The sequence below is a fragment of the Lampetra planeri genome, chromosome 31 (assembly GCF_965212315.1).
Source record: "Lampetra planeri chromosome 31, kcLamPlan1.2.h2, whole genome shotgun sequence".
NCBI lineage: Eukaryota > Metazoa > Chordata > Hyperoartia > Petromyzontiformes > Petromyzontidae > Lampetra > Lampetra planeri.
In genome coordinates, this window is record NC_136137.1 from 11,123,158 (window position 1) to 11,140,676 (window position 17,519).

General features: G+C 52.2%; 2 protein-coding genes across 2 annotated transcripts in view; one reads left to right on the forward strand and one right to left on the reverse strand.

The window, feature by feature from the left end:
* The window catches only part of LOC144729223 (uncharacterized), a 29,813-nt gene extending 16,068 nt beyond the window's left edge, over nt 1–13,745 (forward strand). Inside the window, exons 8-12 of the mRNA XM_078609302.1 lie at nt 768–834; nt 1,307–1,388; nt 2,300–2,383; nt 12,307–12,365; nt 13,238–13,745. Of these exons, the coding sequence (XP_078465428.1) occupies nt 768–834; nt 1,307–1,388; nt 2,300–2,383; nt 12,307–12,340 (267 nt within the window). The 3' untranslated portion in view covers nt 12,341–12,365; nt 13,238–13,745. The remainder of the gene's footprint in view (nt 1–767; nt 835–1,306; nt 1,389–2,299; nt 2,384–12,306; nt 12,366–13,237) is intronic.
* Nucleotides 13,741–17,519, reverse strand: part of LOC144729027 (uncharacterized) — a 46,783-nt gene continuing 43,004 nt past the window's right edge. The window contains exons 19-20 of the mRNA XM_078608859.1: nt 16,753–16,808; nt 13,741–16,509 (exon numbers count right to left, since the gene is read on the reverse strand). Of these exons, the coding sequence (XP_078464985.1) occupies nt 15,610–16,509; nt 16,753–16,808 (956 nt within the window). The 3' untranslated portion in view covers nt 13,741–15,609. The remainder of the gene's footprint in view (nt 16,510–16,752; nt 16,809–17,519) is intronic.

A 17,519-nucleotide genomic window follows, 5' to 3' on the forward strand; every position in this document is an offset into this window, starting at 1 on the left:
GCCCCTTATGTGGAAATTTCTAGCAGCCAAATATTCTAAACTCATGTTTCTAAATGTAGAGGGAAAAACTGAAGGACCCGAAGAAAAATCTACATGACCATGGGGAAGAGAGAACATGTCAACTCCAAATATGCAGTCGTCAGGGGTCGGGATCATACCCACGACCTGTTTACCAGGCGAGGTGCTTAACAACTCGCCACTGCGAGATGTTCACTAAATTAAGCGCAGAACCATATTTAATGTGTTTTATTGTCTCATTGGTGAACAGGCTGTTACCATAAACTCTATGCTTGAGTTACCTGCAGTGCCAGCTCAGTGCTCTGACCTCTGAACCAGCTGGCGTCCTCTTATATTCACATTTATTTTGCTTAAAAGCTGCTCATGGAAAGGGATGATGGGGATGTAGATTTGGCAGGCGGTGAAGATGTGTTGAGATGGAGGCGATGAAAGTCACACTGGTCAATGGATAGAAACTTCTTCGCATGCTATTCTGCACCCGAACAGGCTGCATTGTACGAAACGAATTTGTTTTAAGACCAGAACGATTGCATTTATAATGGCTCAGGGTGGTCATCTGCGTAGGGGCTGCGAGGCTGTTTTTGATGCCTGAGGCTAACGATAATGAACGTAGTGACATGTGTGAGATGCAACGGCTGAGAAGGAGGCTTTCACCCAGCGGTGGATTGATGAGTGACAAGATGACGAGCGCGTGCGGTTACTCCGTTGGCAGTGGAATCTGAGAGAGACGTCGTTTTGCCGCCGCTCAGATGCAAAGAAATTTACAGTGCGAGTCACAACGCTCGGAGAAGTTGATTGAAGAGAGCTCCCTGAGAGGTGAGGGGCTCCCCACATGCACGGGTTGGCAAGACTGGGTTAGCTACATGGCAGGAGGTGCCGCACCCCCCCCTCCCCTCTGAGTGGAAGATAAAGATCTCGTGACGTGGACTGATACCTCATCCATGCCACTACCTCGCGTGCTACGTGTGCATTGCCTTTATTGAGGCGGTGATACGACATCTGAGAGAGAGAGTTTCCTTCTTAGCTCACCGGATTCTTCCAATCTAAATAAAGATTCTGATTCAATGGCCCCTTATTGCAGTGGTTTGTGGTTTCGAATTCAGCAAGCCGCCCTGATTAATACTGTCAGTGTATGTGTGCGATGAAGAAGGGCAATTTTCAGAAACGTTTCCTATTATATAAATACTTTTTTAAAGCCATCGGCGTTATTGACGGATGTGTTGAGTTTTTGTTACTTGTGCACGAAAGCATCGCCAAATCATTTGTTGAATGCGCCGTTGTACTGCAGTCTCGCATCCGGCGGCGACGCAGAGCGAGGAGCCTGAGGAGAATGAGGACTTCCTGTGCAGAATGGAGACACAGCAAATGGAGTGCGCTGCTCCTCCTGTCCATCCCTCAGCACCCATTACCAAATCTAATGCTGGATGAGGGCCTCCCCACACCTATGCGGAATGTAGGGGGTTATTTGGCACAAACCTAACCATGCTGGTTAGCGCAGGCTGATGAATGCGGGTGGGGAGCATAGACATACGGGTATAAAAGTACTCGACAACAAATAATTTTGCTTGCATTGTCCTCTGCTGTCCACAGCTGTAGCCTCTCTGACCAAATCTCCTGATTTGTACACAATCTCACCAGATCTCGGAAGCTAATCAGGACTGCAAACCTGGATAGTGCTTGGATGGGGCACCATTATGCATAACATGTGTTGTAGCCTGCAGGGAAAATGTGGGTGTGCAGCTGTAAGTGAAGCCGAATATAAGTGCAGGTGTGTGTGTATATGTGGGAGCCGACGGACAAAACCAGTAATGCGATGGCAGCCCAAACAGCGAACACGTCCCAAGAGTAGGTTTTACCCTTTCTGGCAATAAAACAGGTGTAACGATGTTAAAACACCAAGCTGAAACTTTTGCAAGGAATCATGTCTGCATTAACCACATATACTTGTGGTGAACATACAAACAAAAACACATGCTCTGATATTATATGCATTGTCTCTGAAACTGATTTGTCCACACCAGAGACAGTTTTCTTTAGAGCCTAGTCTCAAACAGTGTTAGACATAAAACATATTCTTATATTTTGATACTGGCAAGGAAGGTCCCATGACGTCCCAAGAAGACAACCAAAGCCGGGACGGTAGTAATGAAAGGATGGTAGCAGCACTGCACCATGAGGCATGGTGACAGTGTAGGGAAGCTTTCATCCAGCAGTGGATAGACAACGGCTACTGCTGATGGTGATGAAAGTGCGGGTGTTGAGCGCGTGTCTATGTGTACAGGGCACGGCTGTTGAAAGAGAACCGCGCTGTCCAGAATGCGATGGATTTGAGCAGCACTGAGGAGGAGCTGCACCATGTCCTCAGGTGCGCCCCCCCTCTCCCCGTGCACTCACTGTCTCCCCTTGTGCAGTTCCCTTCGTTTCTCACTGAGCCGGCTGTTTCAGGGATGTGCGATTGTATCACTTCTGTGCTCCAATTTTTGCGCTGGATTCCTGTTAAGTCTCGGATGCACTCTAAGACAGCAGGAACTGTTTTTAAGATTTCTCATGGTCTTGCCCCTTTCTACATCTCTTCTCTCATCGACACACACACACGCTTTGCTACCTATCCCCTTTCATTTCAATGCACTACCTGTAAATACTTTCCTACCTTTGCGGGGTCATCTCTCTGCTGCACCTCTACACGCTACTCCCTCTCCGCTCTCATCTCACTTTACTTCCCTCCACACGCCCTACCTCTCCCCTCTCATCACACTCCACATGCTCTCTTCCCCTCTCGCCTCACTCTCCTCCACACGCTCTCCTACCTCTCGTATCCCTCCACTCCCCTACCTCTCCACTCTCATATCACTCCACTCCCTTCTGCATGCTAACCTACCTCTGGCGTAACTAAATTCATAACTCACTAAGCCTCTTGGTTCAACCCTTATCGTTAAATCATGATTGTACTAAACCCCATAGTGCTACTATCACGCTTAATTTACAACGACTATAATCGACTCTCGCCACGTATGTTTAATTTATTATAATGTTGCAAATTAAAAACACCAACAATCATTTTGTATCACTAATTTATCATCGTGATAATCTCCATAACCTTTATGAACAACTAAGTTAACATTTAACGACAATGACAATAGCTGATCGAGTCGCTCACTTTCCTGAAGAGATGTCGCGGCACTAAGATAATGCCGATCGCCTTTACACTCACATCTGCTGTTGTCACTTCTAATGCTAAACGGATCTTGTTCAGGGCCAGCCTAGCCCTGGTCTCAGAGAGAATAAGACTGTTCCGATTTGAACTAGACAATTTAGACAAGCCCCTATTGCAATCACACTTAACATTGACAGAAAAAATGTCTACATCTGATTAGGACCATGTAGATAACATGACAGCCTTTTTAGCCGCCTCAATGTCAGCTAAATGCAAAGATAACTTGATTTCCAAGTTCAACCTCCTCTCCAAGAAGAAGCCAGATCCAGACACTAAAAAGTTAGATGGTGACAAGATTGTTATCAATCAGAGCAACAGCCCAATTTCCGACAGCCTAAAATCGGTTCTAGCTAAAGGGTTGAATTTCGCAGTCACCCCTAAACACATCTCAGTTGCAACATCAGCAAGGATGAGTGCCTTGAACTCTCTCAACTAAAAAAGAGAGATGACATAGTTATCCTCTCAGCCGACAAGGGCAATGCCACTGTTATCTTGGACAAAACCACATACAATAACTAAATTCAGGACCTACTTAATGATGGCAGCTATACCAAAATCAATAGAGATCCTACCAACCGCCTGGTTACAAAAACCAACAACATCATCACTGATTCGACATCTTTAATCGAACCAACCAAGCGGCTTGCCTTAAAACCCTCTGCTGCTAGACCACTCAGATTTTATGGCTTACCAAAAATCCATAAAGAAGGCACACCACTCCACCCTATCGTCTCCACCATTGGCTTACCCACCTACAAACTGGCCCGATTTCTGTCAGAGACCTTGCAACCATTCACTGGTAAGACTACCTCAGCTGTACTTAACTCAGCTCACTTGATATCTTCCATTAAGGAGATCTCACTATCTCCAGGTGATTTGCTTGTCAGTTTCGATGTGGTATCTTTGTTTACCAAAGTTCCTGTGCCTGACACCAATAGAATAATTGAAGATGTGGTCCAACAAGGATTGAATGCTGATGTACTGGCCCTGGTTAGACACTGCCTCACCAACACTTACTTCACCTGGAATGGAACTTTCTACAAACAAGTTGAAAGTACCCCTATGGGTTCTCCCTTATCTCCAGTTGTAGCCAATGTTTTCATCGAGAAATTTGAGACAGATGCTATCCAGGCATCCACCCTACGTCCTTCCCTGTGGAAGAGATACGTTGATGATACGTTTGTCATCTGGCCACATGGCCTACCAGCTCTGGACCAGTTCTTCAACCACATCAATTCCATACACCCAGCTATCAAAACTCTATACCACAGAGCTCGTATTTCCGACCATCACCACCTAGCCAGTGAACTGGAGCACGTAAACCAAGCCCTCAAGAGGAATGGATATTCGGACTACACAATCCGTAAAGCTATCAACCCAACCGTTGGAAGAGAACCACCTGAGGACCCAATCAAAACCATCACCTTGCCATACATAGCAGGGGTCACCAAAAATATTTCCAAAATCATGAGCAAACACAAGATCCAGGTCCAATTCAACACAGTACATACAATTTGTGATTTGATCCCTTCTGTGAAGGATGCGATCCCCGACGTGCAATACCCAGGTGTCTACAAACTAAGCTGTGTCTGAGGCAGCAGTTACATTGGGGAAACTAAGCGACATGTCTCGGACCGAGTCCGTGAACATAAGGCAGATCTGAAACACGGTAGGACCAATACCTCAGCCGTGGCTGATCATTATTTTAACGCTGTGGGCACACACAATATTTATTTTGCCAAGACGAAAGTACTCTGCAAACCCACTGGCTATTAACACATTCGTTCATGAAGCCATCCAGATATGTAAACACAGACACAATTTCAACCGAGAATATGGGTACAAACTGAGCAATCATTGGAAGGACGTTATTAACCAGTTTAGGTCATAACTGGCTGTGATGTTCCTATGCTACCTAGCAGTTATTTTCGACTCTCTGAGTTACATTCACTAACACAGCCACCGTTAGCTGTTCTAGTAAATGGCGGCTTGCCATTCTTTTCCACCTCCATGTGGCTACTGCGCTGTCTTACATTGACATGCTAATCTCTCACAATACAATGGCCACCCCCCACAGCTCTGTAGCACCTCCCCCACATTGGCATTAGCTGCCCCGCCCATCTCTAAATAATTTGTAAATAGCTCTTTGATTGGTGTAGACCTACTGCAGATTACGGAGACCTCTCCCACATTAACAATAGCTGCCCCGCCCATCTCTAAACCATTTGTAAACCGCTCTTTGATTGGTGTAGACCTACTGCAGGTTACGGACACCTCTCCCACATTAACAATAGCTGCCCCGCCCATCTCTAAACCTTTATAAACAGCAGATTTCCCCCTTTTTTCACCTGAAGACGATTGCTCGTGTTGCGATCGAAACGATGTGATATTGTTATTATTTTGATTATTTTCTCTATCTACGTGGCTTTACCGAAAGTCGCAAAATATATTCACCTTATTACACTAACCTAACCAGCCAGTCACAACCCAACAAGTAACAATCGACTTATGATTAAATTAGATCACGTGCATGACTGCCCCTATGATATCATGGCACCTACTTAAGGACCTGGATTAGGAAGCACTTTCACCTGAGATCTGAGCTCCTGTTAACAACTTGATGATGCTGGGCACAGACGCTTCCAAGTGAATGTTGTAAGGTGGCTCTCCAATAGCGGCACCATTGGTGTTGCTGAAGCACCAATAGATTAGGCATGTTTGATTCACGTGACATATTTGTAGTGTTGTAATAACAGATGAATACACTTCTTTAAGGCACACACTGGTTTATTGTCTTTCTTCCGACACAGTCCCTAAAGCCTACGTGTTAAACTGACAGGCCCTATACACACACAGAGGGATATACGGTTCCCTCACCTGTAGCCTGAGGAGGTGCAGCCTCCGTATCTAGCGGGACCTTTACACGGCTCTGACTGCTAGCTTAGGGAGGTACAGCCTCTGAACTGGCGGGAGCTATTCCCAGTCTACCCGCTACCCTAGCGTCCTCCGGCTGGGACCTAGGGGAGGCTAGCCTGACCCACCACAGGCTCGGTGGGTCCCCTGACCACTGGTCGCGCAGAGCATTAGCTCTCATAAGAGCTGGAAGGCTGGGGAGCTAGGGTCCTGCCTGCCAGGACTTATTCTCCCCTTGACCACTGGAACACTGAGCCTTAGCTCTTACAAGAGCTGGAAGGCTTGGTCCAGGGTCCTAGCTTCTTCAGCCGGGCTTCTGTCTTCGTGTGAGGAGAACCGCGGGCGCTCCCCGCGCTCGCCCTTTTTTACCCGTTTGTAACGGTCCTTATCCAATCCCACGCTCCCTCGTGGGACCCTCTGATTGGTTCTTTACAATCTGCGTTTTCGATCCTCTTTTATTTCATCTGGCCCCTGGCCGTTGGTCTGGCGGGAATCCGTGTTTACGATCTGCTCTCACCTCTCCCTGACCCCGGCCGTTGGTCTCAGAGTAGTAACACTGCATTGCCCCTCTAATACATAGTGGCCCCGCAGGTCACCGAATAGAGTGTCTAGCACCTCTACATCACCCCCCCCCCCCCCCCTTTGGAAGCTTCGGCCGTCCCGGCTGCAACAATGGGAAACTCCAACAATGCAAAAATAAAGTGTGTGTGCCTTGCGGACAAGAACCAATTTCAAGAACAAGAATACACACCCAATATAAATATCCCCCCTTAATAACAACATATGTACACGGTAACATTTTAACAATTTGACAACATGCGCGACGCAAAAACCCATGCAGCGGTTGTCGCAACGAAAACGATGCACCACCGGGACCGTGTCATACAACGTAATGTAGATATTACGAAAACCGGCGGGATTTCACACGCGTGTATTTCGCGGGACCATCGTAGGGGACGAGTGGCCCCTTTAGCGGTGCAGGCGGATCAGGCGGCATGACAGGAATGTCAGGCGGGTCAGGAGGCCTCTCCATGGAGACCCCTGACGACCAATGGTCCCCAGTGGCCGATCGTGGCCTGCACGGCCCCATCATTCCTACGTCATCTGCAGAAGAAAGGACACGTCTGCGCTGTGGATTTGGCACCAACGGGGCGACATCCGGCTCGTCAGACACATCGCACGCTCGGCCCCCGTGTTGTGAGTTTGACGCAGAAACGCGCGGCGCAACAAAACGCTTTAAGCGAGAAGGGTGAACAAACCAGCGGCGCCGTCCCCAACGGATTCTAACACATTGTGGTCGCATAACCTCGACCACTTCCACCGGACCCCTCCACGGTTTAAGGAGTTTTGCCGATGTAGACACCGGCACCTGGGGGCAATGAAGCCACGCTTTATCACCCGGTGCCCACTGATGCGTGAACGTGTGAGGGGCTTGCAGCCTTGAATTTGCCCGCTGGCGGGAGGCCGAATTTTCGATTGCCGCATCACGTGCTTCGGACAGCTTACGGAGATTGAAGCGTAAGTGATCAGTGAGCTTTGATGATTGTGGAGGCTGCACTATCTCCAGCCAAACGTCGGTGGGGGGAATGGCATCCCTGCCGTACATTACAAAGAATGGGGAGAACCCCGTCGCTGCATGTGGCGCCATGTGGTATGCAGCGAGGACCCCCGGAACCTGCAAGTCCCAGTCTAGGTGGGATTCATCAACCTGATGGCACAGCATAGAGGTGAGGGTTCTATGCAGGCGCTCCACCATGCCGTCAGTTTGAGGGTACTAGGGCCAAGTTTGCATGTTCTTTGTGCCCAACTGGCGGCATACATCGCTCAACAGGGCGCTCGAAAAATGTATTCCCTGATTGGTCAGCAGCCATTCCGGAGCGCCCTTGTCCAATACGTATCCCTGAACAAAGGTGCTGCCGACTGGTTGGGGAGGGCCCAGGCCATAGGCCACCGTGTAAAATACTCAACCCCAACCAGAAGGTGCTTGTTACCACGAGGCGTAGTAGGGAAAGGCCCCAGAATATCGAGAGCAACCAGCTCGTTTACACGGGACACCGAGATGGGCTGCAGGGGTAGGCATGCAGGCTTCGCTGGCGGTTTCCGCTGCACACATTGGGTGCAGCCCATTAAAATATCCGTTACATCACGCAGCATGCCTGGACAGAAAAATTGCAAACGACGCAAAACCAATAAAACTGCGAACGTCCCCCGCAGAGGTGGGGGTAGGCCATTGGCTGATGCATTTGGTTTTTTTTGGGGGTCGGTGGAAATTCCTGAGCGGCTGACTATGTGGCTCAAATAGCGCACAGACTCACGCAGAAGGTGGCATTTCTGCGGTTTGAACTTCAAGTTAGCAGCACGCATCTTCAAGATAACAGCGCACAACCGTTCAATGTGTTTGTTGAACGTGCGGCCAAAGACGATAACGTTGTCAAGGTAAATGAGACATGAGTCCCACTGGAGCCCAGCGAGGACGAGCTCCATGAGCCTCTGGAACGTTGCTGGGGCCGAGTGGAGACCCATGGGCAATCTATTAAACTCGAAAAGGCCCTGTGGTGTCCGAAAAGCAGTCTTTGGTTTAGACGCCTCGTCGAGGGGAAGTTGCCAAAACCCCGACAGAAGGTCTAGAGTGGACAAATTATGTGCCCCTGCCAGAGCATCCAATGACTCATCCATACGTGGGAGAGGATAGGCGTCAGCCATGGAAATTTTATTCAGGCGCCGAAAATCAACACAAAAACGAAGACTGCCATCGTGCTTTTTGACCAGCACTATCGGAGCACCCCAGGGACTGGTTGAAGGAGAAATTATATTAGCCACCAGCATGTCGTCAACTGCCATTTTCACATGCTGTTTCTCCGCCAGGCTGAGCCGAAACGGGTTTTGACGGATAGGGGCAGCGTCGCCAGTATCAATGTGGTGACGCAGCAGCTTGGTGCAGCCAATATCAAGTTTAGATTTACTGAACACATCCAAGAATTCTCGTAAAAGAGCCCGCAATTTCATCTGCTGCGGCCTGGATAAATCTGCTGCGGCCTGGATAAATCGCCAGCGTCCGCGCAGAGTGCATCTAACCGTCCCTCGTCTGATTTGGGAGGAGGTTGAGGCTGCAGGGCGTCAAATACATGTCCCATGACCTCGGTCCCCAGGGGCGCCACTGTCGCATAAGCGAGCACAGTCCCCTGTGGAACGACGGGTCTGTGTGGCCATAAATGCTAGACCCTTAACCGCCATGTTGGTGGGCCCTAACAGAACGTCATGTACCGAGGCGTTCGGAGCGAGCTGTTTCTTTAACTGCAAGGGTACAAGCATTTGCGCCCCCGGTGGATTGCGTACAGTGCAAGCCACAAAAGCCTGCACAGAGGCATTGGCTGTACGTGAATGCGTGGTCGTGGGTAAAAACGCCATCCAACGGTCCGACGGAAGTTCAATACACCCCTGATCCAGGGCCGGCCAATTTAATATCACCAATCGAAATTTGCGCCCGAAGTTTCCCGATAATTCTCAGCGAACTTCTATTCGCGGCAAAACACGGAACAGAGACCTTTTGCAAGGGTCGACATCGCACCGGTAGTATGTTATAAATTAAGTCCAAAATGATAGTGGCCGATGCGCCGGTGTCGACTAGCACACGAAACTCTACACCCTCAATTGAACCTGCGACCACTCTATGGGCCAGCTCTGACCACTGCCCAGGTCGGAGTGGCCGTGAAGAATCACCAGAACAGCGCACGTCATACGCCGAATCACGAGCGAAGTCAATGGTGCGTTGTGGTGTATAAGGTGTAAGTGAGGGCCGAACGTGAGGGGTGCCGCGACTCGCCTGTTTATGCCGCGGTGCGTTGGGTGCCCTGCGGTCCTGGCCTTGGGATCCGGAGGAGTGCCGACGAGGTGAACGGCAGTCAGTTGAAATGTGGCCTCGGCGGCCACAGTTGAAACACGTCACGTCGCTGCGGGGGAAGGGCCGTCCCCACCGCTGGTCGTCGCGGCGCCCGGTGCGGTCGGGTGATCGCCGGCCCGTCGCCCTGGTCGTTGCGAAGGCACGATCTGGAGAGCTATTGTCGTCCCCGCTGGCAGGCTCCGACGTCGTAGCCAATGCGGTGATGGTCTCGTCCTGGTCAAGCATCAGATGAGCATGGATGCTCCGGGCAGCTCGCAGTGAGCACATATCTTCATCATCCACGGCTTGGATGACAACGTGCAGTCCACGCGCCAGCTCCAGCAGCTTCTGGAGGACGAGAGCGTCTATGGCCTCATCGTCCATGCGGGGGTAAGCCGCTCTTGCGATGGCGAGTAGTGTAGGTACGGAACGTCAATGGCGATTCTCTAGGTTTGCACCGTCTCTCATAGAACTGGTGGCAGGTGGCGGAAGGAGGTCCATTGACCGAAGTTCCGCTTGTAGAGTGGCTCTTTGTCGCTTGGGAATGGAGATGAGCGCGGCGAGAGCGTCGTCCTCTAAGGTGGCCAGCAGCGCCCGTAGCGCCTGTGCGTCTGACCAGCCCACCATCTCTTGGTGGCTGAGGAAGCGACGTTGGAATGCCGCCCAGTCGCCCCCTGTGAACGTGAATTCGCGGAAGACGGGCAGACGTTGTTGGAGAGCAGCCGTCTCGTCATCTTCAGCTCGTTCGGACTCGGTCCCGAACGCGGCGATCTCTTGGCCTACGATGTCTACTGTACAGCGTCGCTGCCGTGATGACGTGGCGTTGCCCGAGCAACTTGCGGAGGCAGCGTTGCGCGCCGATGACGCGGCGTGCCGTGATTGGCTGTCAATGTTCCCAGCGTGCACTTGATTTCAGCTTCCGGCAGAAGCACGTGACCCTCCGGCGGGAAATTCAAATCCTTCCGGGTTTGTAATGGCGGAAACATCCGCCGGCGGCCGGTCCACTCCGCCCGCAGTCCCCAAGGTAATTTCTTCAAGGATGGCGGCTGCAGCATGCAGCAGTTGGACGAAACGGCCGTGCGCAGCCTGGATCTCGTCGCCCGCGGCGGTCGGGCAGACAGTTGGGCGGATGGCTCCATGCCCATATCTTCAGCGGCGCTCTCCGCTCCTGCAGGTGAGTCGGAGTTTTCTTCCTCCGTACCTCCCACACGGACTGTGCGTCTTGTTTCCATGTTCGTTTTTAACCACTTCTGACTCCAGTTGTAGTGTTGTAATAACAGATGAATAAACTTATTTAAGGCACACACTGGTTTATTGTCTTTCTTCCGTCACAGTCCCTATACACACAGAGGGATATACGGTTCCCTCACCCGAAGCCTGAGGAGGTACAGCCTCCGTACCTAGCGGGACCTTTACACGGCTCTGAGTGCTAGCCTAGGGAGGTACAGCCTCCAAACTGGTGGGAGCTATTCCCAGTCTACCCGCTACCCTAGTGTCTTCCGGCTGGGACCTAGGGGAGGCTAGCTTGACCCATCGCTGGCTCGGTGGGTCCCCTGACCACTGGTCGCGCAGAGCCTTAGCTCTCACAAGAGCTGGAAGGCTGGGGAGCCAGGGTCCTGCCTGCCAGGACCTATTCTCCTCTTGACCACTGGAACACTGAGCCTTAGCTCTCACAAGAGCTGGAAGGCTTGGTCCAGGGTCCTAGCTTCTTCAGCCAGGCTTCTGTCTTTGTATGAGGAGAACCGCGGGCGCTCCCCGCGCTCGCCCTTTTATACCCATTTGTAACGGTCCTTATCCAATCCCACGCTCCCTCGTGGGACCCTCTGATTGGTTCTTTACAATCTGCATTTTCGGTCTTCTTTTACCTCATCTGGCCCCTGGCCGTTGGTCTGGTGGGAATCCATGTTTACGATCCGCTCTCACCTCTCTCTGACTCCGGCCGTTGGTCCCAGAGCGGTAACACTGCATTGCCCCTCTAATATATAGCGGCCCCGCAGGTTACCGAATAGAGTGTCTAGCACCTCTACACATTTATTAATTGGCTGTGTCGGGTGGAGGAGGGTATACTACACACATTTTATTTACACAACCGAACCCAAAAGAAACCAATTGTGAGTCGCATTGGACTTTAAGGCCTATGTATAAATATAGTAGTAATAATACATCTTCTTGGTTCTTTCGGTAAAGTCACGTAGAAGGGAGATAATATAATAATAAAAATAAAATATATACATGTTAATATATACATATTAATATATACATGTTAATTGTATTCTGTCAGGATGGACCAACTGGTGTTGCAGACCTCCGTGTGAACGCGGGGTTTACCTCTTCATCCAGGTGAGAGGGGCGTTGCTTCTCACATGCGCTCACACATTCACACACGAAGACACTCATAAAGACAAAGATCGCCAATGTAGCCTTTAGCAGACTGCTTGAGCGAGTGCTGTTAAGGGGCCATCCATTTTGTATGTACGCAAAAATCTGTTAAAACTTGACCCCTCCCCCCCTCCCTGTATGCACGCACGCACGCGTACTTTTTACCCCCCCCCACCTGCGTAGGTACGCCTGACGCCCCCCCCCCGCCTCGAATCCTATAGAACGGCCGACATTTAATCCACGCAGAAACGATCAAGGATTTAAGCAAACAGATAGTCCACTGCCGGACTATGTAACTCATTTGAAGGCCAATGTAGACAAATTATTATCGAGGCTTCACCCCCCCCCGTTTCCTATGCGTACGTACATTGTCAGTAGACCCCCATACGCAAACGTACGCATTTGGGTTAACCCCCCCCCCCCTCCATGCGTACGGACTCAATGGATGGCCCCTAACGAGTAGCACCTATGAAGGCCGGCAACAGGTGGGTGGCCAGAACCCCATCTGGGGCCGCCATTGACTCCCCAGTTCCGATGTTCACACACCACACCAGGTACTCATTTAAGGCTTATTCGACCTAGTGGTGGGCCAGGACCGGTTCAGATATATTCGTCACTGATATTGATCACGAGTGGAGATCGAACTCGGATCACTGGGTATGCTAATTTCACCACCACCGCTAACGCACTCCACACACATGCGCTCGCTCTCGCACGGCCGTTCACGCACACGTGCACCCGCACTCTCATTCACGCGCACGCAAACTAAAACCTCGCACGTCAGCGTGGGCAGTGTGAGTTTGAGCCCTGGGTGTGGGTTTTGCGGTGAGCAGGCGCGAGCGTCGGGAGAGGAGGCTGCTTGTAGCGGCAGCGGTGGACGCGGCGGTGGTGACGGGCGGAGAAGATCCGGAGCTGAAGATGTCTTGAAATGTGTCATCTCATCGAGTCCTCTGCTAGTCTTGTTTTTACTGTTAATTGTTACTCGTGTTCACTTCGTGGTGCATATTTGTTCAGGAAAAAAAAAAAAACCACGGTCATTTGACTCGAGACCGCTCCCCCCCATCAGACACCGTTCATCATAGACGGGTCTGTCAGTCTATTGTCGAGACATTCCACGAGTGACCAGCCTTGGGGCTTCGCAACTTCACCAACCTGCACTTACAAGAGTGGTAAAGTATCGTCAAACAACCCCCATGACTGACACGGTGTGGAACGAGCCTTCCATAACAACACGAAGCATAATTCAAGAGAGCTATAATTACCCCATTTGACAAAAAAATTACCAAGATCCCCAGTGAAACAAAAGAAGAATAAATCCCAATGAGCTCCGGCCTGGTTAAATAAAACATGTAGATTTATTGATATATAAGTGAGCCGACAAGCCCTATAACGCACAGCGCTCCTCGCATATACAGCGCGCACGAACAAGCAAATACAATATGCGGCCGAGTTGCGTATACATTGGTGTTTGCTTTCGTTCCGATTAATTGAAGAACGCGGCGATCCCCTCGCGATGACCCCTACCAACCACCGGACGTGAGAGTTGCGTGTGACAGTAGCCGAGGAGAGAGTTGGAAGTGGATGGGAGTGAGTTGATGTGATAGATATGGCGGAACCTGTAGTTAAGGTTGACCAAGTGCACCTCCTACCCCCCATAACATCCTTCTCATTCCGTGTCTCTGTCGGTCTACTTGTCTTGGTGTATGTCGTTCGCCTTGTCTATGCGTTGTATTGCCTCTCATCTTGTCACTCTTCATACCCTGCCCCCCACCCCCCACATGTATTTTGTTCTGCTACATCTGCCTGGTGATACTCTTTGGTTCTTTCGGTAAAGTCACGTAGGTATAAAATAAATTAAATCACGACATTTCGGGCGCAACACAAGCGTCCGTCATCAGGTGGGACAACCACAGCAATAAACAATTGCTGAAGTGGGCAAAAGGGCTGCTGTAACAAGAGGCCATATAGGTAAGAGAGGGGTAGGAGCAAGGGGGGAGAGATAGAGGGGGGGGGGGGGAGAGTGGGGAGCAAGCACGACAATATGCCGGGGCTGGAAGGATGTTATTAACCAGGTAAAACCTTAACTGCTTTATAGTTTGCCTTCATATCCGCATCTCCAGTTTGTTCAGCCTCCTACCCCCAGCCCTGCTCACTTCCCAGCCCCGGCATTTTGTCGTGCTTGCAGCTCCCCACTCTCCCTACCCCGCACCCCCATCCTCTCTATCTCTCCTCCCTGGCTCCTCCCCCCTCTCTTACCTATATGGCCTCTTGTTTCAAGCAGCCCTTTTTCCCACTTCAGCAATTGTTTCTTGCTGTGGTTGTCCCACCTGATGACAGACGCTTGTGTTGCGCCCGAAACGTGATTTAATTTATTTTATACCTACGAGACTTTACCGAAAGAACCAAAGAGTATGGATCCCTGCAGTCACGAAAACTTCAAATTTAGACTGCCTGGTGATGTTTGTGAGAGGTAATTTGGTGGTTGGTTGAGAGGTCGATCTGTAGTGGCTTGTTGAGAAGTTCCTCTGCAGTGGTTGAGAGTTTGATCTGCGTTGGTTCGTGTGGCCAAGTGGCAGCCCCTGCTGGCTTTTCGGCACAGGTGCATGTGGAGGTCTGACATTTCGTTACAGCAGAATAGGGTAAAAGCAACTCTCAACTTCAGTATAAATCTTGGCAACAAAAGCGCTGTGAATGTGATCAGGAGTGGGATGTTGTACGTAGTGGGAGGCACGCATGTGCAGGGTGTAGGAGGAAGAGGAGGCCAGGTTTCCGAGTCCAACATAGAAGTGGCACCAGAGCTTCCGGCGATCAAGGGAGGGTAAAATCTGAAGCCGCCAGATAATTAGTGGTGTTGCGATTGTAGGAGTGGACATCGGAGACTGGGCATTGACTTGTGTTGCCACAGTTTCCGGATACAAAACCCGGACATGTTTGTCAGTCGGCTTTGGGTCTAATTATTTATCAAAACTGTGCACTGTGCTGTAATAAAGTTCAACTCGATTCCCGCAACCAAATCTCCGTGCCAATTCAAACCCAGACAGGTGGCAACCCTCATGTCGTCTGTGGCAGCTGCACAATCTTGCGGCGGGGGGAGGAGTGGTGGCCTCCACATCACTGGACACGATGACCTCTTCCATGCGACCTTCGGTTCAGCTGCAACTCCCATTGCCAGATTCCCCCGAGCTGGTGCCCTTGGGAGTGGCACTTACAGCGTCTTTATGCTCCGGCTCAGCCTGAACTCCCTCCTCCTCCTGCTTTTGCTGCCGCTGCCGCCGACAACACTGGGCTCGGGCTGGGCTGCGGATACCTCGGGTGGGTCGCGGGGGTCATCGGTGACCGGGGCGAGACAGGCGGCCGACCATCGCGGGGGCCTCTCCCGCCGGGTTGCCTCTCCCCCCGCGTCGCCTCTCTCCTCCCCGCCTACTCCCCACGGCGCCCCTCCCCGCCGCTCGCCCCGCTGCGACGGCACAGGCGGCGCGCTCGCGCACACCTGCAGGCGCGCGTGCCGCTCGCGCCGCTTGCGCGTCAGCGTGTCGCGGTGCTTCACGCGGAACGCGTTGAAGGCGCGCGAGCGGCCCGTGCCCTGCTGCTCCTGCTGCTGGCCCTGCCGGGCCCCGGTCTCGTCGGCCCGCGCCGCGCCTCCTTCTGCCGCCGCCGCCGTGTCAATGCGCGGCTCCACGACGATGGCGATGCGGCAGCGGAAGGCGGCGGAGGGGGCCGACGCCGCCGTCTGCGAATCCGCGGAGCCCACCGAGGCCTCCAGAAGCGGCAGTGGAACGGCGACGAAGGGCGCGGGACCGCGAGGTCCGCACGGGAAGAGGCGTAGTGGCAACGCCACCCGGGCGGACCCCCGCGCGGCCACGCGCACCGTCAACTGGGCGGGCGGCGGCGCCGGGACGGGGTCACCGCCGGGGGCCGCGGAGCGCGAGGAGACGGCGGCGGTGATGGTGGAGCCGGCTCTGGCGCGGGATCGCTTCTCGTTGCCCGCCCACCGCTCGGGGTCCGGCTCATCGGCGCCGCCAGCGTTGCCGTGACCGGTGCCGCCGTAGCTCTTCTTCTTGCGCTTGGGGGAGAGGAGGGAGAGGGGCCGCAGGGGCGCCGCACCCTGGAAAGGTCGGGGGGGGGGGGGCGTGGGAGGGGGCCACGGGGTGGCGTTAGAGGAATATGCGACCACACTGACCAGCAGCTCTTCTGTAACTACACTCCCAGGCTGTGTGGCCTGGGTTGCGCGACCTGCGCTACATGATGCGCTGTAACGCTACTGTGTGGGGAGTGCGTCGTGGTGACGATAACAACATTGACACCGACGATGATGAGGGTGATGTTACTGATGTAGGACTCCACTCACCGCACTCTGCACGTCTCTCCTCCGTGCCGTCGTGTCCTCGCCCCCTGCCGTGTCGTCTGTGAACGCGCCACACAATCGCCGCCGCGGTCACACTCGCGCCACGTTGCACCACCACAGCCTCGCACCATGTCCCACCACACAAGACCCTCTACATCACAACCTCACACTCTCCTATGCACATGGAACAAATAATTCGTACACACATCACACCACACGCTCAACACAAGACAACCTCGATACAAACCCCACATCACAACCTCACACACTTCCTATTCACATTGCACAAATTAGTACACCCAGAATGGCACACCCCACACAGTCTCTCCCACTCACACTCTATTCACACAGATCGTCCCTGTCACACACACACCACCACTTCACCCTCCCACCTATGCACACAGAACATCCATTACACACCACCACTACACTCTCCCCCCCACCTGTTCACACAACATCCCTTACACATCACCACTACACTCGCCTATGCACACAGAACATCCCTTACACACCACCACTCACCCATTAACACAGAACATCCCTTACCACCACCACTACACCCTCCCTCCCGTCTATTCACACAGGACGTCCCTTAGACACACCACCACAGAACCCACCCCCCTATTCACACAGAACATCCCTTACACACACACGCCGCCACCACCACAGCACCCACCCCCCTATTCACACAGGACATCCCCCTATACACCCCTCCCCCCACACCCCCCAAACATCACAACACAACCATCCCTCTCGACCCGCTCATTCAG